Source organism: Strix uralensis, chromosome 26 (assembly GCF_047716275.1).
Source record: "Strix uralensis isolate ZFMK-TIS-50842 chromosome 26, bStrUra1, whole genome shotgun sequence".
In the NCBI taxonomy this organism is placed as follows: Eukaryota; Metazoa; Chordata; class Aves; order Strigiformes; family Strigidae; genus Strix; species Strix uralensis.
The window spans coordinates 4,497,804-4,523,389 of record NC_133997.1 but is presented as its reverse complement, the minus strand read 5'-3'; the positions used below and the strand labels follow the sequence as shown (position 1 = coordinate 4,523,389).

The 25,586-nt window shown below is 49.5% G+C and overlaps 2 protein-coding genes and 1 long non-coding RNA gene across 13 annotated transcripts in view; 2 read left to right on the top strand and 1 right to left on the bottom strand.

The window, feature by feature from the left end:
* The first annotated feature begins 5,127 nt into the window (after positions 1-5,127).
* Positions 5,128-13,837, top strand: SCN3B (sodium voltage-gated channel beta subunit 3). Its single transcript, XM_074851160.1, is given in 6 exon segments — positions 5,128-5,647; positions 7,211-7,374; positions 8,948-9,173; positions 10,174-10,312; positions 10,885-10,981; positions 11,459-13,837. Coding segments are annotated over 5 exon segments (1,113 nt in total). The 3' UTR covers positions 10,949-10,981; positions 11,459-13,837.
* A 14-nt stretch (positions 13,838-13,851) lies between these two features.
* The window catches only part of GRAMD1B (GRAM domain containing 1B), a 132,656-nt gene continuing 120,921 nt past the window's right edge, over positions 13,852-25,586 (bottom strand). For all 9 annotated transcript variants that reach the window (XM_074851156.1, XM_074851151.1, XM_074851152.1 and 6 more), the window contains 4 exons: positions 25,410-25,500; positions 22,976-23,083; positions 21,803-21,920; positions 13,852-21,107 (listed from right to left, as the gene is read on the bottom strand). In XM_074851156.1, coding sequence (XP_074707257.1) covers positions 21,018-21,107; positions 21,803-21,920; positions 22,976-23,083; positions 25,410-25,500 — 407 coding nt within the window. In that variant the 3' untranslated portion in view covers positions 13,852-21,017. The remainder of the gene's footprint in view (positions 21,108-21,802; positions 21,921-22,975; positions 23,084-25,409; positions 25,501-25,586) is intronic.
* On the top strand, positions 14,307-25,061 carry LOC141935165 (uncharacterized). 3 transcript variants are annotated; one of them, XR_012626492.1, is made up of 5 exons: positions 14,307-14,438; positions 18,319-18,462; positions 19,311-19,472; positions 20,380-20,561; positions 24,648-25,061. It is a non-coding gene; the product is annotated as an uncharacterized LOC141935165 (long non-coding RNA). The 3 variants fall into 3 exon arrangements; XR_012626493.1 differs by lacking the exon at positions 14,307-14,438 and adding an exon at positions 21,022-21,198 and having other exon boundaries at positions 18,322-18,462; XR_012626491.1 differs by lacking the exons at positions 14,307-14,438; positions 19,311-19,472 and having other exon boundaries at positions 18,323-18,462.

Genomic DNA, 25,586 nt, shown 5'->3' with positions numbered 1-25,586 from the left:
TTCGGTCCAGGCAAGGTAAGACAGTAACACTTGCTGAAGAAGCTTTTCTTTACACAAATGCAATCATTGCACGGTGCTAAAATAATTGAGGCATTTGTGTATTTTACTAACATAAGAATTCAGAAATTAAATGAGCAAATGTGAATGAATATGTGTGGCAATCTGACACGCTAATGGATTTTCATCCACTGCTAAAGTGAATGAGCTGAGGAGAGGCCTAAAAGCATGTCTGTGAAAGTGCCACCTCATTAGACTCCAGATTGGTAAAACAGCACTTCAGTTACAGCACACAAAGGCTTGCTGATGTGCATACGCACTACTTGATTTTATTGGCACTGAGTCCCAGAAAACAATACCCCAAAAGTACCTGGACCAACACCAGGGCTTAGAATTTCCAGGATGTATACAATAACACACCCCTAAATGTGGCTTGTATTAAAGGTCTGAAAAAATGGTTTTATTTAGTTGCTGACCACAAAGTGTTAGCAACGTGCAGGAATGTAGCTTGGTGCGTTCCTTGGACACGGAGGGGAGAATTTTCAACCCAGCCTTCGGAGCACACCTGCTGCTCAAAGGGATCCAAGTCCCCAGACCCTGCCAGTCCTCTGTGCACGCGCAGGCTTTGGCTTCCACAGGACTGCTCTGCATCTGAGGAAGAATTTCTGACAGGGAGCACCGCTATGAAAAGCATTCAAGGCTCACAAACAGCTCAAGCAGTCTGCTTGCCAGGGCAGTCACTTCTTGGTCACGCTCTAATATCCAGTCCTTCTTATTCTCACTCCTGAAAGAAAAACAATTCACAGCCGAGAATAGAGAGAGACACGTTGAACAGCCTGTGTTTGCTCTGGGAGATAAGGATGGCAAAGGGACCGTGCCTTGTGGCTCCTCCACGAAAGCAGAAAGGGAGAGCAGCTGGCATTAAAGGGTCAGAACGTTGCCTTGGAAATCAGTTGGCCTCTTCTGCAGGCATGAAGGAAGCCGAGCCAAGCTCAGGTGGCAGCAGTAAATCAAGAACGTGCACAATCTGTGTGTAGTGGGAAGAGGCCCTGCAGCACGTGTGCGATGGAAAACAGAGCGATTGCTCAGTGTGGGGCGTGACTTTCAGGGATCCTGGGGGTATGCACGTGGGGAACCCCACTCACCTTGCATGGGGCGATGGCAGAATTGGCAAAAAATGATGCAACACAAATGCAGGCAGGTATTTGTACAGAGAGAGCACAGTCACTCTGGGTACCTGCATCTGGAGAACCTTAACGGGGACCTACCTTCTTGAATACTGGGGGGGTGGGAAGGGCATGCGGCTGGGGCTGGGTGCACTGGAACGCTGCAGACCTAGTCCCCAGCATTGGGAACTGCACATCAGCTGGAAATGCAGGTCTGCAGATGGAAGAGAGGTGTGAAGAGTCTAGCTGGAGTTGTCTGTAGTGCAGAGGATCCAACGGGGACCCAGACGTTGGCAGGTACATGGAGAATGCATTTTAAAACTTGAGTGTGAGAAAGAGAAAATTGAATGAGCTTGTATAACCCTCCAGGCACCCTGTAAAGGCAACTAGAGAAGTCTTCCCTTGCTATAGATTTCTGTACAATGGTTTTTAAAGTGCGTGGGAAGGATGCCTACCTCCATTAAATTCAACATTTTTAATGTTATCCTGTATGACTTTTCTGCAAACCGTTACTGGTTTCATACCGGCTAGAGGCTGCTCGGTGGGAGCAGCAGCGAGCAAGAGGAAAGGGTGCTCTCTTCATTTTCGTATTCTTTCTTCCAGCAGTTGTGCGTCAGGGGGGTCGCACCGCTGTTAGTTGGTGGCTGCACAGCTCTGGTGGCCTTGAGGTTGGGATGGTTGTCTCGGAGCAGTTGATCCCAGTGGTGGGTACGTGTTGGCTCCTGACAGTCAGGAGGGGCTGTGCAAGGAACGAGCTTTGCGGATGTTTAGCTGCACAATAAAGAGGATGTTTGCACTGAAGCGAGCTGATGTGATTGCGGATGGCAGAGGAAGCCGCCGAGACGGCTGTCACAGGGCAGCCAGACACACAGGTTTTGTGTTCCCACTCCCATAGCCTGGCTCAGGGACCACGAGAGTGAGCAATTAGTGGGGGCAGGGCGCTGAAATTATTTTTATCTCCTCATCTTGTTGTGCCTGTGCAGAAGTGCCAGCCTTTTTTCTTTTTTTTTTTTTCTTTTTCCCTGTGAAGCATTAACTGGGTGGGTTGCCATAGCAACCCCCGCATGATAAGTTGGGCTGCTTCTTCCAGCATTCAAGATTTCTCTCTCAACATTCAGTCCCCTTCACCATTTCCTCTGGAGTGCCAAAATGGCTGAGGGCTTTGTGGTGCCGAGCATCCTACACCCTAAGGCTTACACCTCTCCTCCAGCCCATTCACTGGAGGCATCGGGGCCGTGTTAGGGCAAGAAAGAGCAGCTCTGCATCCCTGCCTTTGAAGAATACATGCTCTCCATCTCTTTTTCAGCACACCAGGGCTGAAAATTAAAACAGGTTTCCAATGTGGCATCCCGTTTATTTGCAAGTTTTCCTGAAGAGGGCTGAGCAGCATTTGTCCATTCAAAATAAGCACATGGAGGCATTGGAGTGGTTCCCAGCTAAGCCCAGATTATAGCAAGAATGGAAGCATTTTATCCTTTCATTCTAAAAACATATGGTATCCCTGAATAACTCCAGAGAAGTTTTTCTTTGAAAAATACACCAGTTTAATGAACTGGACTAACTACAAGTATTTCTTTTAAATCACCTTTGGTTTTGTCTGTAGTACACAAAGCATGCTCTAGGTGAAAAATAAATTTCTCCAGAGCTGGGGGAGAGGCTGTGATGTCCATCTGCTTCCCTGGCTTTTTGTGTTACAATCCACCCAAATCCAAGCCCAGTTTCACCAGAGTTTTTCTCCACCTCTGAGCCCAATTTCCCTTCTTTACGTAGCAGCTAGAACACCGGTCTAGCAGGAAGTGCTTGAGGTCTGTACACGAGTGACTGCGAGGGGATTGAGAGCAGCCCTGTGGAGAAGGACTTGGGGGTATCAGTGGACGGAAAACTGACTGTGAGCCAGAAATGTGCTTTGAGCAACCTGGGCTAGTGGAAGGCGTCCCTGCCCATGGCAGGGAGTTGGAACTAGATGGTCTTTAAGGTCATTCCAACCCAAACCTTTCTGTGATTCTGTGATTCCATGACAACTCGTTACTTTTTTAGGATGTTTGTTTGTCACTGTCATTTAAATTGAGTGGCAGGTGAGTACTGGAGTGCCTGGGGTTAGAGGAGAAAAGAGATTCTGTTTCTACCTGGGGGAGCACCAAGGCACCTGATGGCAGGGCTGTGCTGAGGCAGGAGTAGAAAGGGTTGAAGGGTCAGTCAGGCTGCTGCCAGAATCAGTGTTGTAGAGCTGCTGCTTCCTCTTAATCCTCTCAGACCCTCTCTCTCCTCCCTGACAGGATTTTCCATAATAGATGTAATTGGAGCAGCCATAGCACAAAGAGTACAGCTCTGCTGATCCACGTTCTGTGTTTTCTGGCAGTGCACCTGGCTTCCTGAGAACAGATGTGATTTCCACTGTACTTCATGAAACAGGTGGTTGTCAAACAAGATAGCCGGGGACATCGTCCTGTAGTTCCTGTGTCTATTAAAAACCCCCCATCAGCACTCTCATCCGCCACACACGGGCGGATTGTTCCAGAAGAGATAGGAGCAAGCCCTGTGGCTTAGCCTGCCCTTCTCTTTGTTGAGTTGTTACGAATATAGCAAGGGGCAACGGAAGAAAAACAAATGGCTTCATGGAGGAGGCTACATCCTTCCATCATCTCTGGGTATCGTGGCTGCCGTTTTGTCTTCCTGTGGGTAAAAGTCAGATTTTAAGATTGGAGATTCACGGCTTCTAAGGGGGGAACTGGAAGTCTGTTGCTGGTGCCTGCAGGCCACTGACTCGCAAGCTGTTGGTCCCCATAGTCACACCTGGCTCCTGGGAGATACATTAAATAGGTGGGATTTTGAGTCTATTTGCGGGTAGAAGTGCGCAGTAACCCAAAGAGGCCTGGGAGCCTGGTGGCCAGCGTGTGGGGGCTGGTGTGGCTTTGGTCAGGCCCTGTTGTAATATTCAGGGCTGCAAAGGTTTTGGGGGTCACAGCCAGAGGTGGGCTGGAACAGGGCAGAGTAACCTGTCAGTAGAACAAAGCAGAGCAAGGATTTAGGAAGATGTCCTTAGCTAGGAATTACTTGGAGTTGTCACAGGAGGCTGTAAAGGGTGACGTGGAGCAGTTGCTCTGTGTGTGGCTATCGGCAGATGATGAATGCCGCTTGCTGATACAAACACGATTAGGTGATATCAAGGAAAAGTGTTGGCTTTGTTCTGTGCCTGCTCTACTTAAGCAGAGTAGAGGCCAGACTGCGTGTGTGTGTGTGTGCCCTTGGTGCTGGTGGCCACCACCAGCAGCGTTGTGGCCGGCTGAAGGGCTCGAAGCTGATGCTTTCCGATGGCTGCAAGTGTCTCTGTTCGGGTGGGTCTCGCCGTCTGCGCTCTGAGTTTTGGCACAGCGAGTTGCTCACGTGTCGTGCTCTGGTGGGGTTGGTCAGGTTTAATTCAATAGATCGTGCTGTTTATTGAGCTGCCATCGGAGCAGATGCTTTAAAAAGAGAGAGCACATTTAACGAGCATTTCATATTTATTTTTCCCTTTCTGTCCACTGTGACCTTCAAAGTTGGAGAAGCCCTTCGGGCCACAGTGGCCCCAGTCCAAGAGGAGAAAGCCCAGCCTGCTGCTGGCATTAAACTCCTGGGAAATCAGGCTGGAACATGAGGAGAGAGGATTTCCCACTATTTCCAACTGTGACCTTCAGAGCTGTGCAGACGTTAATATTAAGCCCTAATTTAGAGGCAGAGGCCTTTCTGACCCGCGTGGATAACTCCCCCCGCCTTGGCTTTAGTTTGGAGGCCGGTGCCCCCTCTCCGCTCCGTGCAGCCTGCAGGAGGATGCCCGAGCGCTGGCCGCTCCGGTGGCCCCGCAGGAGCCCCGGTAGCCCCCGGCTCGGTGGGGACAGCCGAGCCCGGGGCTCCCCCTCCGCGGCCGGGAGGAGCCCGGGGCCGGGGGAGGGCGGGTGGGAGGAGGGAGGGAGGGAGGCGGCCGCGCATGCCTGGGGCCGGCCGTGCCCCCCGCCCGGGCTAGGCTGGGCTCCGCGCAGACGTTGCCGGTACGCAGAGAAGCTGCGCCCCCGCGCAGCGATGCGCGCTCCCCTCCCCTGCCGAACGGCAGAACAAAGGGCCGCCGGTTGCCACCTCCCAGCCCCGGGCCGCGCCGCCCCGCGCTGAGCCGCGCAGCCACCTGCTGCTCCGCGGAGGAGGAGGAAGGAGGCGGCCGCGCCCGCGCGGAGCGGAGCTGTCCGCGGCCGCGGCCCTGTCCGTGGTGCTGCCGTGGGGAGCCCGGCCCAGCCCTCGCGTGGATCCCGGTGCCCCGGGGAACCGGCCCCCTCGGCTCCCCGGTAGATCCCAGTTCGCCACCCGGCGCGGCCCGGAGCATCCTGTTGCGCCGGGAGCGCGGCGAGGAGGGAGCGGGAGCCGCTGCCCGGCGGAGGAGAGTCGCCCCTGGCTCGGAACAATGGCTGCGCTGCCCAGGCTGGTTTGTGCCTCTTCGGTCGCCTTGGTGGTCTGGGGTAGGTGCTTTCCCTTCCGCGTTGTCTTCAGCCAGGGTCTCCACCGAAGGCGGTGCTCGCCTCGCGCAGGATGGCTCTGTAAGGCACCGCTGGTCCTAGCAAGGTTCCCTTAACACTCTCAGGAAGACCAGCCTCGAAGCGGCTTTTTTGTTTACAAAAGGAGAAGGAAACAACGTTCACGTAGAGTCAGTAGGGATGTAACGGAGTTAACGCGGGCGGAGAAAATACGGTACCGCTAAGTAGACTCAGGGCACAAAGCGTGTGCTTTAATACTCGTGCAGGTCCTTTACTGTTTCCTGTTTGCTGCTGCTCTGAAATTTGCGATGTAATTTAACATTTAGTTGCCTCAGGGAGGACGTGCAAACCGTTAAGCAGTGCACGTTAGTGCTAATTTTCCATGCAGCCTATATAACCTGGAGTAAAACTATTTCATGGCGATTACCAGTTTTTCTGCTTCAGCGGAGAAAACGTTGGTTGGTTTTTCCCAACGCAGCTACAGCTGATGTGCACGTACACCCACAGCTCTGCGTGGGGCATATCTGCCTGTACGTGTCTCGTTTAACCAGAGTAAAGCATGGTCCAGTAGCTTCTTCCTTATTTCTCCTAGAAAGCTGGTGCTGCCCATGGAGCTGGTAGTACGGGAGAATTGGAATCTGGCTGTTTCCAGGATAGGTCTGGGGTAATACAGCGCTCGAGAGAGAGGGTTAATGGTATCTCAGAGGCTGGGGAGGAGGGAGCAGCCAGCAAAGTCAGCACCTTCCGCGAGTTAACCTCTAGGCTTCGGGGGCAGGTCTGCACAGACAGAACCCAGTATCGTTTAGCCCAGGGGACAAATGTCAGCAGGGATTCAGTCTGAGACGTCGTGCTGAAGCATTCCTTTTCTCACCAAGCATGTACCTTCACAGACAATGATTTTTGTGTCTTTGGGAGAGCAGTATTTTGTAGTTGCCAGTGTTAGCACAGACCTGATTGGAAGCATTTTGAACAGGAATGCATGTAAAATCAATAACTCCTCCCGCTGCCAAATTTACTCGAGTCCAAGCCTCTCGGTTCCAGTACTGCTTATGAAACCTAGAAACAGGAAGGGTGGCAAATCCTCCCAGTTCGTTTTGAACACATTGCCAGATTATAAGGTCCAGACCTTTTAACTCAGCACAAAGAGCGAGCTGCTCCTCCACGCTTGAATTCTGGGCTTTCTCTCATTCCAGTCTGTAATTGCTACTGTAGGAGGAGCATGCTCAGCATGCATGGGAGAGAACGAACAATGCCTCTAAAGTGGCATTAATTACTATGGGAAAAATTAAAGTTGTGGCAAAGCAGATGCTGGAGAGGTAAATCCGCATGAAGCGCTCACCCTCTGTTAATTATTATGAATTATGTATATCTCAGAGAAGGAAGCTTGGTAAAATTTGGCATTTGAGACTTATCTGTTGTCAGAGGGTGCTAGTAATGAATGAAACGGTTTTCCATTTGGGATGATGCGATCATAAATGCCAGGATGTGGATAACTGATGTCTCTCTAATTCTGTCTTACGCTTCTTCTCTGCTGCTCCTTTTCCCTAGCTGGTTTTTGTTCTGCAGTATGTGTTGAAGTTCCCTCTGAGACAGAGGCTGTCCAAGGAACACACATGAAGCTACTCTGCATCTCCTGCATGAAGAGGGAAGAGGTCACAGCCAGCACGGTGGTGGAATGGTTCTACAGGCCGGAGGGTGGAAAAGATGAACCTGTATGTATGTTTGGTAGCTGAGGCCTTGTTTTCATAGGTCTTATTGTGAAACAGTCCAGTGAACTCATGTGGGAGAAGTCAAAAGGTATTTCTCAGAGTGTAAGTCTGTCCTGCAGCAGGATCCCCAAGGAGGACTCTCTAAGGGAAGCAGAGACCCAAATATGAATGAAAGCTTTCTGCCATGTGCTTATTCAAAGTCTATAGAAATGCCCAGCAGGCTGCTTTCATACCATGGAGGAGAGAGGAGCTTGGAGTTCAGCTCCAAGCTGCAGATCTTCGCAAGTTCTGCAGCATTTTCACCCAGAGGTTCCACAGCACCACTTCTGAGCAGTAACTGAAGTGTCTTTTCCTCACTAAGCTGATTTCCACACTTGGACATAGCATGAACTCCCGGCAGGCAGAGCCAGAATCTACTGTTGAGTTCAAACAGTTGGGCTCGTACATACACGTCCAGTTCCGTTCCTTGAATACGTAAAGTCTAGTACGTGAGGAAATCAAGAAGGGAAACAGAAGTGTGGGGTCAAGTCTCCATTCTTAGGACACTTCTGAATCCCAAAGCTGTTCTTTAGAGGTTAAGGAGGGCTCTGATAAATCCGCAGGATGGAATTTACCACGTTTTGCCTCAGAGAAAGCAGTGGTGTCCTGATGGTGGGAGGATCTCTGAGTTGGTTTGGATCCCTGTCAGGAAAAGGTAAAATTTGTTTTCAGAGTGAATCAAAACAGGAATCCTACAGACCGAGGGTAACTGGAACGCAAGAAAGAATGGTAAAATGGAGAATAAGATAAAGACTGAGTGCACACCTTTTTAGCAGTTTTATCTGAGTATGAAGCATTAGATCAGTGCTTGCATTTCACTGCGACTGAGCAGGGCCAGGCAAGATGACAAACATTCTCTTACTGTCTGAGAACTAAAGGGGCCGCGCTAAGAAATGAGACGGGAATTCACTGTCAGAGACCTGGGTCATACATTTGCCAGTGGCAACCCAAAGATTGCAAAGGAAAGTGCGCGAGGGCAGGCAAGATTAATGACAGGGACTGTGGTCAGCCAGAAACTTGCACGAGATTAGGCCTGCAAAAGCCACCCAAGCTCTGCTCTTCTGAGGTACCGTTTTCATGCAGTTATATTTATCCTGCAACGCTTCCGTTTCAGCTGAATGTCCCAGGGCTTACCGAAAATGACTGTTTCTTTGCTGTATTTATTCTGTGGTTCCTTTTTAAGATGATCTTACACGCAGTGACTGACAGGCTAGGCCCGGAGACTGCAGGATCCTAGTTTTTAGTTCTATTGCTGATCTTTTGTGTCATTGTCCACATGTGGGTCTGGGTTTTTTTGTGCCTTAGTTTTTCTGCCTCTGTGATGGAGATAATTCAGTTTTCTGCCTTTTGTAAAGTAGTCTCAGATTTTTGAGGTAAAGGACGATAGAATATGAATAGCTGCTGTTACTAAGGGAGCCATATCCCACAGCATACACGTGTGTAGCCGGAGGATGATGTTCTTCCTTGCATATGCTGTCTTGTTGTCCGAGATACGAGTTGGTGATTAATCAGAACACCCCTTCACATTTCCTCACAGATCTACGAGTACAGGAAAGCGAACCATGAATTTCCAAGCCGCTTCAGTGGCCGGTTACAGTGGAATGGGAGTAAAGACATGCAGGATGTATCCATCACTGTGTTAAATGTGACCCTGAATGATTCGGGTATCTACACCTGTAACATCACCCGGGAGTTTGAGTTTGAGATTCACCGACCTCTCTTCACCAGCTCCAGACTGATCCACCTCACCGTGGTGGAGGAGGGTACGAAGGATTGGCAAAAAGCGTGCTGTGCCTTAACTCACCGTGGGTGTTGTCGTCCAGGGGTAGAGTTTTTCATTGCATTGCAGGAGCAGGGACACTGAGCTGCCAGATAATTATCCACAACAAACGCTACGCAGGGTTCAGGAGGAAAGACCTGCATTTTGATTGCCGGCTGCAGCCTCTTTTTAGGCTCTGAGTGGTTGTGTGTGAATGTGGGAAGGTATAATAAGCTCGGCAGGCTGGGGCAACAGCTGGGCAGGCACAAGAAGCAAGCAGAGGTTTGCAGTTTCCCCGCTCAGAACCCTCGCTTCTCCCCTGGCAGCTCCAGGATGCTACAGCACAGCCTTTGCCAGGGTACCCGCAGCAGCTGCTTCCTTGCTTCCACCCCCTCCCTCGTGGAACGATTCATTCTCCATTTTGGTATCAGTCCCTCGCTTCCACCCTCTCCCAGTCCCTCCTTCCCTTTGCGGTGCTCCTCAGTCTTTGTTCCTCTTGGTTTCGCTGAGTTCAGTGCTGAAATCCTGGCTTGTTGGAAACCAGTGGGAATTCTTGCTGTTCCCTTCAGAGAGGGACGTGAGCTTTTAGCCCTCATCTTTTTCTGCTGTGTCCTCTCTTCCCTTCTTCCCCACAAGCATCTCTGTGTTTTGATCTCTTTCAAATCGCTGGCGGCACAATAAAGTAACACCAGGGAGTAGGGACACACGAAGGAAAGCGGGTGTGAAGATGAGATCGCTAACGGGGAGCGATCCCTGTGAATGTGCGGGTGGCGGAGTGCAAGACACGCAAGCGTGTGCCTGTTTGATTCCGCTGGAAACACGCAGTGGGGTCGCTGCTGGCGTATCCCATTGGGAGCCTCGCCTGCTCCCGCTCCTTTGCCCCCTCACAGTGTAGTGACACCTGGGTATCTCTGGCAAGGCGGGTCAGGAAGGATGACACGAGGGTGGAAAGTGTCTGTGGAGCCGCGTATAAATGATCAGAGGTTATTTCATTTTCTTAACAGCTGGAGAAGACTTCACCTCGGTCATCTCGGAAATTATGATGTACATTCTGCTGGTCTTCCTCACCTTGTGGCTACTGATAGAAATGGTCTATTGCTACAGGAAAGTCTCTAAGGCAGAGGAGGCTGCCCAGGAAAATGCGTAAGTGTGAAATCTCTCCAGACACGAGCTGTTGTGCGAGGGTCCTCCAGATGCCTCAGTCCAGCTCAGACTGCAAGACCCAACTTTGCTATTGCACGTTCCCAGCTGATGTTTGCTGCCTGACACCGCTGCAACGTGTAGGAGTGACAAAAGAGGCAGCGCGCTTGCACAGTGCCCCGGGGAGGGAGCGTGGCCCCGGTGCAGGGCGTTGAACGGCGCAGAGGTGCTCTCCTGGCAGGGCTGCCTTCAGAGAGCTCTCGCAGGTGCAGCTGACACAGCAGAGACATTCTGATTTTTTATACTGGCCCGTTCCCATCTTTCTACATATTTGGCTTGGGGATTGTACATGGTAGGAAGGCTGCGTGTGTAGGATCTAACAGTAGGGAAGGCTCAGTGTCTGCTCCTGACTGTGCCGAGGAGAGTTTCCTACTGCGAGCATCTTCTGCGGGTGACGTTTGTTACGTTAGAGATACTCATGGGCATTCGGTATCTCTGCAAGGGTGAATGGACCCAAACTGCTTTTTGCACTGTAGCACTTGAGGTTATGCTTTCCTCCTTCCCTCCGACTACAGGACAGACTATCTCGCGATTCCATCAGAAAACAAGGAAAACTGTGCCGTGCCTGTAGAGGAATAGCAGAGAGGAGCCAGCGGAACGAACGGCACCAAGGTAGGCGATGAGGAGGCGGTCGATCGCTGCTCGAGTCCGTCAACCTTTCAGCTTACAACGGGTTGGGTGTTTGTGGGGCTGGAGAAACGGTGGAGGGGAGACTCCCGGAGCCTCCCCAGGGACCTCAGAAGCAATATAGGTATCTTTAGGTGGTGGGTCTACTAGCATCCCTTTAAACCCCTAACCAGCACACGTGTTCGCTTCCAGGCCGTGGTGTAATTACGCCTCCTTTGCCTGTTCCTGTGGAGTCAGGAATAGTCACTGTCCCCTGCAGATAGGGAGCTGTGCTCGAGAGGAGTAGAAGGGCACTGTCTCCCAAGGAAGTGTCTGCTAAGGACTCTGTGTGCAAAAAGACCAAAATCTAGATCTTTTAAAGTCTTGTTCACATCCTGTTAGTTGTCGTGCTAATTATGTCATGATCCTCACTTCAGTAAGGTCAAGTGACTCGTGCTCCAAGAGGAATTCTCTCGATTGCAGGGGCTCTGAAGACAGAAGGACCACGTCATGCCAGCCAGGTTTGAGGGGGAGCTCTGCGCCGTCGGGAGGAAATACGGGGAAGTGTAAATTCTCTTCCATTTGCCTTGGACTCTGTACAGCCTTGACTTTGGCCTCATGACTCCATTCTGAGCTGCCAGCCCATTTGCTAAAGGACTCTTCTTTTTGAAGCATGCTGAGCAAAGGGCACAGGGGTGTGGGCAGCACGGCTCCTTCCCAAGTTTCAGCCCCATCATCACGTTAATGGCTTCGTAAATGTGAAGTGTCATTTCTTAGCTGCTGTCACCACCACCTTTATTTGCTAAATATGCTAGCTCTCCATTGCAGAGGTAAAGGGTATGTATGTCATGTTACTCTGACCTGCAGGACTGGGAATGAGTTCATCTTAGCGTGATCTGCCATGTGTTACAGCCCAAGCAGCCTTGTTGGTGTTAAAACAGAAAGAATTTAATTAATTAGCTGCTGCTTGGCAAGTTGCTCTGGACTTTGGGATGCCTGCGCGCGGGCAGAGTAGGATGAGGACGGTAATGCATTAGAATTGATGAAAATGTGTAGTAGGAAGGATGAGTCCCTGTGCCATGTTCACACTTGCTTCTGGAGGAGGGAACTGAGAATATAGATCCTGAAATACTCCTACTTTGGAAGCCAGTATGACGTAAGTATAAGAATCCCCTGTATGCCCCCCCCCCCCCCCCCTTTCATTGAGCAAGTGTCCAAATTCTTAGTTTCTTCCATTTGCCTTGCACAGCAGGTTTACTCCTCAAGTAGATGGAGACACAGTAATAGGAATAACCCGCGGAGCCGTGTTCTGCAAGGACAGGCACGCCAGTAGGACGAGCTTTCCCGAAAGGCAAACAGCCTGATGCAAGTAGGCAAGGAAAGTAAATAGCATGCACAGCCCTCCCAGGGAAAGGAGGGACGGCTTTGTAAAATGGTAGTACTTTTTGTAACTGTGGTAATCTTCTCATACTATAGTGTAGCACCACCTAGAGGAATAGACAGAAAACGCTTATTTTTTCCTAGTTAATTCTTTCGTGCGAGAATTAGTCACTGATTTGAACAGTCAGCATTCATCGTAAATCATCCACCGCTGCACAGGAATCACACCGTAAATCCAGTGTTTCCCATGCAAACTTACCTTTTCAATTGTAGTGGACTAAAAACAGAGTAAAATTTGTTTCCTGGCCTCAAACATAGATTAGTTGAGCTCAACAACTAGGATTACAAGGAGGAAAAAAAAAAAAAACAAAACAGAAACGTTGGCCAGGGTGGAATTGTACCTTAAGACAAAACGGGGGAAGGTTTGTTCTTTTCCTATAGCAGATGTTGTTACATCCCTGCTGCAATGGAGCCTATACTGCTTGCAAGAGTTGACAAATTTTGCTACACTGACCGCTTCTAAATAGTTACAAAGTGCTTGTGAATCAAGGCATGCTTCCACCTATGGAATTTCCTCTGCTTTGTTCTGCTGCTTTTTATGTGTTGCTAAAAATCACAGAAATTACTCCATGACACAGTCAGGCCCAGGCCAGATTTCTAACTGGCACTTGTTCAAAATTCCTTTTTTAGTGGTGAACTACCACACTGCAATCTTCCCAGCAGGATCGCTCTCAAGTCCAGAGCCGAGTCCGGCAGCTTGAGCGCATTTTCCAGATGAAGCACATTTGTAGTCTGGGCACTGGTTCCTTAAAACCTAATATCCAAAAGAGGAAAGATTCAGTTGGATGTCTTCATTTGCCCTAAGCCACCTCGCCTGGCCTCGGGGCAATTTTGGGCATAATCCTCACTCTAAACCCACAACAACAGAGGAGGGACTAGATTGTAAATCCAGAGTTTCCGTCACTGACCACGGCATTGACGCCCCTGGTGATTTTTTAGGTAAGGTCATGTAACCTCTCTCCCACTTCAACTCTGCTCCTCAGACCCCGTGAAGCATTGAAAACTCTCTGGTGTCATAATGTTAAGTCAAAAAAGGAGTAAATGAAGAACTTCTTGAGAGCTACCTCAGGTGGTAAAGAAGGGCCATCCTCTAGTCCTGCACCTTCCGGTATCTTACACGCATCTTCTCAAGATGCTTTTTTTGGACCTATCTTTCACTTTTCCAGTTCCTGCAGACAGATATGACTATTGCCCTGTGGTGTTCTAGGCAGGAGAAAATGGTGTGTAACTTTTGCTCAAGATTCTCATAGCAAAAAAAAAAAAAACCCCAAAACCCCAAAATTGGGATTTTTCAAGGGTGATGTTAAAGGCAGGCAGTGTCCTGGAGAGACGGTCCTGGGTGGTCTCTGAAAAGACTCCCTCTGTGTTTGGAAATGACAGAAGAGACTTTAGAATAGGCAGGATAATAAAAAGAACAAAGCACTCACGAGTCGTGCTGCTTGTTTGATAGTTGTTTTTTTTTTTTTTTTTAATTTATACTGTACTTCCATTGTACTAGCTACTTTACATTAAGTTTGGCTGCATAGCCTTTACAATTCCTAGGTTCTAGCAGGTAAGTTTCATTATCATTTTACCGCATTTTGCGCACAGCGCAAAGTTTATGACAGTTAGACAACTCCTCAAACAAAACCACGGTTCCTCCCCCACCCCACCCGAGAGTTCACGTGAGCGCTACAGGCGCATCGGCCTTGGCCAACAGCCCCCCGCTGCGGTGGGGAAACCCCGAAGGGAAACGCAGGCCTAGGGGTGATTGTAGGACCCACTCCTGCTCCTTGCTGATGTGAGGCGATCCTCGTTCATTTGCAGCGCACGCAGGGCGACTGGGGTTGCAGGATCCAGGGCCTCAGGTGGTTTTTAGCAGCTTTATCCAGCCCTGGAGCACGTGATGGGAGATGAAGTGCCGCCAGAAGGGTAACGGCCCAGAGGTGCCACAGCCGCAGGGTACCAGGCCCCGGGCGGTTGTAACGCTGCGATGGTTCCACTGCTCCTCCCTCTGCCCTGACCTCATCAGGCTGAGAGCCAGGTTAGTGCTTCCGTGTCTGTTAAGTGTCTGCTCTACCTGGATAAAGCTGCCATTTTGTGACAGCTGCTCTCCCAAATCCTAACGCCGCTGAGGCAGATTGGGCCCAAACTGAGACACGACCAAATGGCTCTAGAACCTGAGCTGCACCTTGGTTTTATTCCCTAACTTATTCTGGGAGTTTGGGTTGGGGAAGGTGGCCATTTAACATTAGCAATGGAACTGGCCTAAATGAGTGAGGTAACAGAAACGGCCAGAGGAGGTACCTCCCTGAGCCATGTGCAAATACAATTCCTTCAGCAGAAGGAAGACCTTTTCCCTACTGAAAAAAATGAAACACATTCACTTAAAGAGCACACAGACTGCGGCAAGGAAAGGCAAGCAGGGACAGCACCAGGTCAGTCCATCTGTGACACAGGGAATGATTGTCCAGCAGCAAAGGTGTGAGGGGAGAGGGAAAAGCCGTAGCAAGCGCTGCAAAATGGGGGTGGGAGAGGAGGGCATGGCACGCTGCGTATCCATGCTACGAGTTAAGCCCATGCTGTCTGGCTAGATTGGGAAATAATCTCAATCGGCAGTCGATCAAGACACGAGGAGATTATTTGGCCAGTGTGCACATCTAGGAAAAGAAAGGTGTTATGGCACAGAGAGACGCGTGCTGTGGAGCCTGCAAAGCACAGAGAGATCAGAGCGTGCCGGGCAGGGGGGACGGGCCGGGGAGTCAGCACAGTCGCGTCTCGGAAACTACGCTGACAGAAATGTTCTGTGAGCCACTTACCTCGGATGCTTTGGTTTAAGAGTCTCTGTTTCGAGTACGGTTTTAAGCAAACCCCTGCCGGCTACTTTAGTGCCGAGACTGAAAAGACTAAGCCAGAGTCCGCATGACCACGCCATGGAACGCATCAGTGGCAGCAAGCCCAGCAGAGATCCTCTTGGAAAGGTCTCTTTGAGTTCAGCACTTGGTCTGTCAAGAGCTGTGGGGCAGCAGCAGCTGCCTTGACAAACATTGCCTCCCCTGAGCCAGGCACTGTTGCTTTAAAGTGTTTGTTACTGACTCTGCTTTTCCACATACTGTGGAACCAGAAAGTCCCACCTCTACACTGGGAATTGCTTCTATCGCCCTTGGGGAAAGCAGAGGCTGACTGGTAGAGCTCAGCATCTCTGCACTGATGGCAGAGGAGTATTTGATCTGTTTGCCAGGCACCCCGACTGGGGACAGAGCCCCTTCTGAGGTCATGGCACTAGGCTGGAGACTGCATACACCTGGGTACCCACCTGCACAGACATTAACTCCCCTGCTAGCTTTGTGCTAACTGCTCACCTAAATGAACCCCAGAGGAAGAGGAGTCCCAAGCGTTCTCCCACTCCTAGTAGCACAGAAAGACCCTTCTAACTACCCAGAAGCGATTCACTCCCCCAAAACTTCTGCCACTAACCTCTTGTAGCAGCTCATTCTGTGTGAGCAGCACTGGTCTTTTTAGGGTTGGAGACTACCTCCACCCCTCTTAGTGCTGGATGGTGTGAAAGCTGCAGGCTGCCCTCTCTGTCCATCTCCTCTATTTATGTGTCTTAGGGTCAGTGAAAGATGATGGAAATAACATGTCTGAGAAGGCAAAACTACCAGGAAAGGGAGAGGGATTAAGGCCACGTGACACACAGGTGCTGTGTTCACCAAAACCTGCCTCTACACACACCCTTCTGTTTTTTTTTCCTCTGACACGTGGAAAATCAAAGCGTGAGGTTTGCAAGGACGCCTTTCACTCTGCCTCGGTGTATCACAGGTGTATCTGCACAGAAATGACTGTAGAGCAGATCCAATAGGTCTCACTTCAAGTACCCTGACCAAAAGTGTCTTCAGCCACTATTTGGAAAACAAGTTTCTACCTTCTTGTATAAAGGTAGGAAAAAGCAGATATGTAGGCTACATGGTTTAGCTAAAGTAGGCTAAAAAGTCTGTCCTCATCCACACCCAGGTGAGCTGCTGAAACTTAATGGGGTCTGTCTGCTAAGAACCCAGATGAAGCAGGCCAGGCTTTCTGAGAAGGGATATAGCAACACAGGCATCATTTTCAGAGGCAGTTTTGAGATGGGGTTTGAAATCCAGCAAAGCACCACGCTTTGAAACCTTGCCTCTTTCAATACGGGGTCATGTTTGCAAAAGGCATGTGGCATATCATAAATAAAGGTTTCCCTTTATTGGCTCTAAAGCAGAGAAGTGGGGTGAGGTGCTCGGACAGCAGACTGCTGCCCCAGACCGCCAGGGCAGGCTGCAGAGCGTGCCTTTACACACAGTTTACGTCAGCAGTGTCACTGAGGTATGTCAGGGGAGAGCAAAGGGGCACGACTTCTTTCTCTTCTCCCAAAGGATTTGAGAGACAGAAGGGATTTATGCGGAAGTTAGTAGCAGTTAATATCAATTAATATCACAGTTTTCTGACTGAAGTGTGCCTTGGATTATCGGTTAGCTATTGAGCCCCCAAAAAAGCATGGTTATCCAGTGAATTCATAGCTAGCTCCCGTTCTTACCCCTGCAGGTACCTTCCTCTAAGTAGCATGTGCAGACCCAGCAATGCCCCTGCCTTGGGCACACGCTTCTGATCTTACCACCTGGAATAACCTGTGTCTTTTGGTCCTTCACGGACATTACGCGTAGGTGCTGCACTAGATACGTTTGGTATCTATGAATGGGTGATGGCGTGGCAGTTACCCAGGTCTCAAATTCACTTTGAGCCAGTCCCAGATGCCATAACCCAAACACCTCTTTTAAGGTCAAACATCAGAAGGGATGTGTTTATCAGAAGCGAGATTGTATCAAGCCAGGATTAGCGAGTATATTATTCTCCCGTATAAACAGGTGAGACAGATACACAAACTGGCAAATCAGAGCCTTCTGTCCCTCCCTCTCCCTCCTCCCAGCAGGTAGCATCTTACTTGGCAAGAATTAGGCTACAAGCTGTTGGCATTAGTTTTCACATTTGGCTGGAGAAATGCTTTTTTTTTAAAAAATCTCTTTTGTAGTTGTTCAGATTCTGCAAATCAAAACCCGGCTGCTCTCACCTGGCAGCTTATCAGCAGCAGAAGGGTCAGAGGGAGGACTCTGCAGGGGAACACGTCTGTGAGGTGCTGCAAAGAAAAGTACCCCTACCCTGGGATTTCTGACACAGGAAGGCAGGGCAAGCGAGTGAAGAAGCGGAACCCTGACACTGCAAGCCAAGCTACGACTGCTTAGGGAAGGCAGAAGTACCACCCCCTGTAACGTTATTCAGGTTGCTCAGCCTTGCTCCTAGAAAGCGTTACTAATTTCTCCAGGAAATATAAAGTGATGGGTCCAAAACTGTCCATGGCTGCAAAAGGAATTAATCTGTCAGTTGGGACTCTGCTGCAGCAGCAGGTGACTCCTGTCGCAGCTCTCTAGAGGAAGGCATCTAGATGAAAACATGCTGAGGTTTTGTTTTAAGCCCTCACCTTTAGTGCCATTGTGGGTTTTGCCTTAAGGAAAAGACCTTGCTTTTCTCTCTTTTATTACTACTGTGATACATTAAGAGGCAATAAAGATCATGACTCCTATCCAACTCCAAGCCAGACTTGCTGCCAAATGGCAAAAAGAAAGTCAATAACTAGGAATCAGAGAAAAAGAAACCTAAGGCCTCAACCTTCCTCAGTCTGAAGGGCACCGCATGTGCAAGGTTCTGTTGGGTGACCACCACCCTTATGCTCGTTATTGAAGGATTTTAACATGACTGTGCGTCAGGGTATGTCAAACCTGTTAAACCCAGTTTGAAGTAATCACTAAAATTCATTCTGCTCACCCACTGGGACTGTTACAGCTGGCTCTGCATGGCCTCGCGTTAATTTAATGGAGCTTGTGCCACTCTGTCTGCAGGACCAAACCTGAGGAAGCCACGTTAGCAGGAACATCCCAAATCTAACGTGACAGCACTCTGGAATAACACTGCAGAGGAAGATGCACACAAGGATGACTGAATGGATTTCTTGCCTCTGTAACTAGCAAGGGAATGTGAAATGGGTAAGAAACCAACTCTGATCACTAGCATTTATTTTCACCCCTCTCGGACAGGTGGGTTTCTCTGCCTCTCGATGGGTTATGTCTGTCTATGTCCAACACCCTCCCAGCCAGGTGGCAGAGACCTGCCACGTTCCAGGTTTCTCTTCTCAAGAGGTGGCTTTTTTCTCTTCTGGCATGGGCAAGGTGGCAAGCACAGGGCTTCCTCTCTGTCTTCTTTCTTGATGCTTGGAATTAAATTCTAGAAAAGTGGAAGATGGGCAGCAGGGGACTTTTCTGTGCTTAGTAATTTATGGGAGTGACTGATGGGGAAACAGGACTCCCAGCCAGTGTGGCAAGTCACAGTGGAGAGTTAGGGCCCTCCTGTCCTGAGATGAGCCACAGAATGCCCCTCCCAGGCACTAGCACCTCAGTTTCATTGTACAGTAGCCATTTCAGCAGCCTCCCTGGAGAAAAGTCAGGGAGCAGTACAGTAGTCAGCAGCATTAAATTAAATAAATAGTCATAAATACATGTTACTCTCTAGTTGCCGAGACATGTTTTTCCCTATTGTACCTTGCTTTCACACCCTTAAATGTCTTTTTGATAACCCATCTTCATCCGCACTCCAATGCGAGTCGTCTTCTGTGGGACATGTTGTGTTTAGCACCTGGTCATGAAAATTGTAGGCAGATTGCGAGAAAGCAGCAGGTTACTTCTACATGCGTTACCTTTCCCTAATTGGACTGCACGAGTGGGAGCTTGTGAGGGTTTTCCTTAGACTCCACTTTGTCACCCAGCTGTGCGCAAGAGAGTTTCTGGTACAGAGGTACGAAGACCAGTTACTCATCCTTAGGCCCCTGCTCTTTCAGCACCCATTGGAGCTAGAGACAAGGGACGAGCCAGAACTGCACCGTTTGCGTAAGGGGAATATGCAGCTGACTCCCTCCTGCTGTTCAGAAGGTCTAAAAAATCCTGGTGTTGAACAAGGTGGAGATTGAGGGCCTGGCATATCACCTAATCTACCTGTCCGGGTAAGATGAGAAAGCATTTATTAAACATTCAAACAAGCATCCCCACCAGTCACAGTGGCGTTCGGCACAGCACAGCGCAGCCTCACCGCCCCTCTTCCTCATTTGGCTGCTAATGAGAGGTCGGAATTATCCCCCAGACCAAGTAAAAACACATACTGTCTTTTTAACGCAGCTCTACCACCTGCCTTTGCTTACAGAGCAAATGCTTCGCTATCCAGCTTGTAAGAGATACCAGTCAGATGCCTCACACCGTGGATACACCTCCAGACCTATCCTGCCACCTACTGACAGTCCCTTTTTTTCTTTTCTTTTCTTTTTTGGTCCTCATGACCCTTCCTAACCTCGCCTAGGCTTTCAGAGGTCTTGTTGCTATATAGATGCAGTCATGTAAATATCCACAGTGAAGGAAATCATTCTTTTTCTCCCTAATGTTTTCCTGCAGAGTTTGTAAGACAAGGTACAGGTTAGGTGGTACAAGCAAAATGGTCCTGCAGACCAGGGGCTGGAGGGAAATTTGCTGAGCAGGGTAGCGGGAGCAGTTGCAAATAAATACTAATTTTGGTTTTCTTTTTAAGTTGGGGTACTCCCCCTGTTGTGGGAAGCCACACAGGTAGTTGCCCTTTCAGCACCGATGTAGATCTTCAGCACAGGGATGGCTTAATGGCGGGGGCCCAAGCACACAGAAAGCAGAGAACAACGGCGGATGTAAAGGGGACACTGTCAAAGGGAATGGAAGTGTACTTTCTGTGGTGTGGCTCTCCTCCATCCACACACCTTGTAGGCAGATACTCCCCTCCCCACCCTCTCCTCGGCTCTTAATGCAGTATCAGTACCAGGAGGCAGCAAACTAGTGTTTGGAGAAAGCATTTCAGCTCAGTTACATTCTGTGCTTTGCTCTCTGAACCAGGCTGGCCAGCGTGACAGCAAATTGTATTTCTGCTCCTGGAAGTATAGAAGGTGATTGCCGGTGCGATCTGCTCTCTACAGACCTACAGCAACTCCTCCAGAGGCCTCCTCTCCAAATGCAGAATAGTTCTGTATGGGATTGACAGAAGATTGCCAAAACCTCTCCGCCCTGAAGCCAGCAAGGTAAGAGAGTTGACAGTGTCCCCTTTGTACGTATAGATAAAGAGAGTCCATCGGGGACCTTCATGCGCAGGGAGGGTGGGGAGGGCACTCACTCTGATGCTTCCCTTTGAAACAACAAAAACAAAACAGACAGACAGACAGACAAACAGCCAGGAATATTACAGAAGAGTGGTGATGGGCCCAGGGGAGCACACTCGGGCACACCCCTAAGCGCACCTCAGTGCTGGGAGAGCACAGCCCTCCACACACACACACCACGCTACCACCGAGACGCTCCATTTCAGCCAGTGTTGGAGGTCAATCCTTCCTCTCGATACGTAGGCTTTTTTTCTCTTAAAATCTGTATATAATATAGATATTTATATTCTGTATATATATATTTTTTATATATATATATTTATATAACCTATTTACACATATTGCACACCATCCTCTGGCCTCCTGCATTCCTGCCTGCTAGTGGAAACGTTTCCGTTTCTCCTCTGGATCTGACCCGAAGTCCCGGGACCCGATGCCATTCTGAAGATTTATTAGTGAATCCTTCATCTGCAAGACAAGAAATTTCTCCACTGTGATGCTTCCCTAGAGCTGAGAGCGCTTCGGGATTTCCTTCCCCGTTGGTGCCTCCTTTTTCCATGTAAAGTGTCAATACCACAATTAACTTTTGGGAGCGGCACATCGGGGCTGGGATGTACAAATGGGGACTGGGAAGAGGGGAGCCCGTGAGAGACCATTCTCCATGGTAACGGAGAAGGGGCCGAGCAGAATGAGGTATGGGGGGAGCAGCTTTCATTTACAAGCTCTGTTCTAAGCAGCCTGGGGTCCAACTGGCTCTTTAGGCAGCAGATACCAAAACCCCCGGCTTTGTGCTATTATGGGCCCACGCAGAGCATGTCCTCTTCATCCCCCCAGGCTACGTATGAATCCAGGGTTGAGGTAAAAAAGTTTGCTTTCCCAACTGGGATGCCAGAGACTAGATATAAGACGTGCTAATATAAGACTTTTGGCGCTGTAGAATTCTCTGACCTATGTGGACCCCTGTGAGGTGACAGAGAAGCCACAGTATCCTGCAAACAGCCCTTGGGACCTGCTGCCCGCTGCCATGTCAGAAGATGGATCTAAAGGGTGGCAGTAGCGGAGGTGACACACCTGATGGAACAGTGGAACCGAAGGATTGTGAGCAGGTGGCTGGGAGGAGAGTGACCCTCTAGCCACAGCGTTAACTGGCCACGTGGTCTCACCTGGTCTAGAAGCATCACCGAGGATTTGATGATCTCACGCCATTTTTGTAGCTCTGAGTCATGGTACTTCTGCTGAGATTCTAGTAACTGGGCCCATTCCGACTGCGACTGGGGTAACCTGTCAGGCAGAACATGAGCAAGAGTGAATCTAGGGAAACTGAAGTCTCACTTGGAAAAGACCTTGAAGTCCAACCATGAACCTCACACTGACAGTTCCCAGCTCCACCAGATCCCTCAGTGCTGGGTCAAGGGGGAGCAAAGTGTATTGGGGAGGGTGTAGATTGTATCAGTTTCTGTCTGATCTTTTCACCCTAAAGGAGCAGGTTTTCTTGAGCAGAAGTGCATTTAAATGTGCTTAATATTTTCCTAAATTAAATACCAGTTACTCTGTCTTAACCATGGTAATGAATTAATTAATTCATAGCAAAGATGTGCCTTTTGTGGAAGTTGCTGTAGTGTGGGTGGAACCAAAGGCCCAGTTGCCAGAGAGGAACGTGAGGATGGAAGGCAGCGTGCTCCCACTGCCTGCCAGACGTGGGTGCTGAAGGATGGCACCCTGGCCGACGATGGGCAATAATGCAACGCAGGACACGTAGCCCTGTATGGTTTCTGTGTTTTGTTTTTTCTAGACATGCTGTGTGAGTCTTTATTATGAGCAATAGCAGCGCTGGCTCTCTCTCTCTTTAATGGCAGGTCAGCGTAGGTATCAAGCCCCTGCCTTCAGGCCGCATTAATCCTCCAGAGCAGGGCTGGAGGGGCCAAGTGGAGCAGAAGGAAAACAGCTGATTGTGTGTCACAGGCCCAAACTCTCCTCCGAGTACAAAGGGTTCTTTCTCAGGCACTGCTTTTCATACAGAGGGAAGTTTAGCTGTCAAAGGAGGGGAGGTGACAACCTTGGCCCAAGACTGCAAAACGTGTATTTGTAGAGCATCCCCCGTTACAGGGGATGCTGGGAAGAAGCAGAGGTTGCCTTAACTCACTGTCTTCTGCTGCAGTGTGAGATCTGGAAATGTTGATGGCCCCACAGCTTCAGCTACCTACCTCTTTCATCTGTTCTACACAAAAAAGAAGCAATCTACAGGAGAGCCCTGAGCTTTGGTGTCCTGGGAAAGCCTCTGACATCCATAGGGAACATGCCAGAAGAGGCCAAAGACAAAGCAGATGTGACAATACCTTTCCTGTAGCCGCAAGCCCTGCCATGCCGTGAGCGTCTGCGTAGTATATTCCAACATCCAGACTTTGTAGAACAGCATCATATTGAGAATGACCAGCATCACCAGACTGGAAATAAAGAAAACAGTTCAGCAGGAGAACTTCATAGCCCACTGCTTGCCAATCACAGCTAGGAAAATGCCCAAGCCTTTAACGAAGGTGTCTGGGGCTCAGGTCCACGCTGTATTGAGTGGGAATTTAATCTGAGTAAGGGCCAGGTGCTCAGAACCCAAAACTTCACCTCATGGGAGAAATGTGTGAGTGAGGCAGACAGACAGACAGCAATGACGGATCAGACAGAACAGGTTAGATGAGCGGATGTGCTGAATACAGAGAAAGGGAGGGAAACGGGAGTGTAAAGAGGTAAAAAATAAGAGACAGACAGTACCTGAAACAGATCCTAATGGGAGCAGGGAAGAGAAAAGACGGAGGAGCTGCAGGTTAGAAACAGACTGACACAGAACAGGAGAAACTGGGCTGAGCAGAGAAGGCTCATAGACAGTGCAGATATGTGTGGGGGGAGGAGGGAAGAAAGAAACAGTGGGGAGAGAGGCAAGGACGGACAAATAACCATGTGCCTGCAACTAATGGTGAAATTCGCTCAGCAAAAGGAGCTGCGTGCGGCTCTCACAGACACCCCAAAGCGGGCCCAGGCAGGGCACCGTGACACATAAACACACGTTGCAGCCTGCACATGTCCAGCCTCACCTGGATGGGACCGCTGCCACAGGCCTGCGCTTTCACCAGACCCTGTACTGCTCCTCTTGCCCCGCCACTGCCATGCACGGGCATTTCCACTCCTCCCATCAGCCACGGTCAGGGAAGAGGTTCCAAAATAACATGCTCGTGCCTGTCTCTGAATAGTGCAGCTCTTTTGCTGGAAGAATGGCCCACTATCACCCAGTTCAGTCAGGAGGATGGCAACTGGCCAGAAGAGTATTCTGAAAACATTATGGAGGGCTCTGACCACACTAAGCTAAGCTAGTAGCCTGTCAGGGGAGATTATTGTAAAGCTTTTGTGCCTTCCTACCCAAAGTTTTAATTGCATCTCACCCATCTAGAGGCAGAAGAGAGCACGAGGATATCTTCTCATTACATTACTTTAACTTACTGTTACAGCAACTGGCTGGGTTGCTGCTGCAAAATTCTCCAGTCTATCCCCCCTGGGAAAAGGAAATGCAGAAAGGAGCTCCATTTGAAAAGTAACCTCAGTGAACAAATCTCAGCTTCTTCCCACCTCACTAAAAGGTGGGTGGAGCTTAAGAAAAGAGTGAGCCCAACTTCTGCTCTTCCTCCAGGATTAACAGTCTGCTTCGCTTCCCTAAGCGACATAAAAACCTGCTGTTTCTGGATTGCTCCTTCAGACTGCTCCACTTCACAGCGCCTGCCCAGCAACCGCTGCAGCACTAGCACCTGAAAGCTACCGTCAGCCCGAGAGGCAGCGAAAGAGTAACAATGCCTGGGTTTAGGCCCAAAGACTGAGCCACAGGGATAGGAGCCTTGAGCACACATCCGTCCAAGTCTGTGAAAGGTGGTGGCAGAAAAGGGACCCAAACCAAACTTTGTTCTTGCTGCTGAACTAGTGAAATCATGCCAATCTCTTGCTTCATGTGTTTCTACCCTTTTTTTGCAGAAATCATCTCTAGCTTCTTTCTGAGGTGGTATCTCTCGTCAAAATCACCACCCAGGACCAGACCCAAACAGGTTCTGCCAGACCAGAAGAAAGAAGCAACAGAGTCCTCACACACACTGAGCCCTGCTGAGATAGCACAGCAACTCCCAGAGAGCTTTGCATGGTCATCTTTCAAGACAACCACTAGTTTGTTGGCAGATTATATTAAATGACTTCTTTTAAATTTTAAAAACACCCCACAGGTTCTAGGTGTCATTGAAAACCTCTAAACTGAGTCCCTGAAATAAAAGAAGACTCTTTCTACTTGTTGTATTTTCTTCTAAGTACTGACTCTCCTCTCCCTGCTTGCCACTATCAACGCTGCCTGTGTCTCAGACAGTATAGCTGACCTGCATTTAGGACTCCCAGAAACATGCAGGTCTGTGAAGCCACTGTTTCATTAAAACAAGGTTAAAACTGAGGGGAAAGGAGAGATTTTGATAAAATAAGATCCAGAACCTATAGAACCACCAGATCAGTGGCCAGCGAAGTACTGGCAAAACCTGGGATAAAGCCAGATAAAACAGCTGATGGGGCATTTGGGGGAAATTTTAATTAATTCCTTTTTGCCTGTCATCGCTTTCCTCTCCTCTGTGCTGTGTTTGGGACCAGAGGGGAATATGACAGAGGAAAAACTGGCACAGGGGAGCACAGAACACCAGAAACATGAAAGGTTAAAGGCTGACTGTGAAGGAAAGCAAAAAAAAAAAAAAAATCACTTACACAAAACTGATGACAAGGAACATCTTGGAGACACTCTGCAGGTGGAAGCCACTGGGGCTTTCCTCAGGGCTGTGCCGTGTCTGAGTGGAACCTGAGGAGACAGATGCATTTAGGCCAAGAAATGCTGGCTGATGTAGAGGGCAACCGTTTTCCCTCTCCCACCCCTCCACCTCCCTC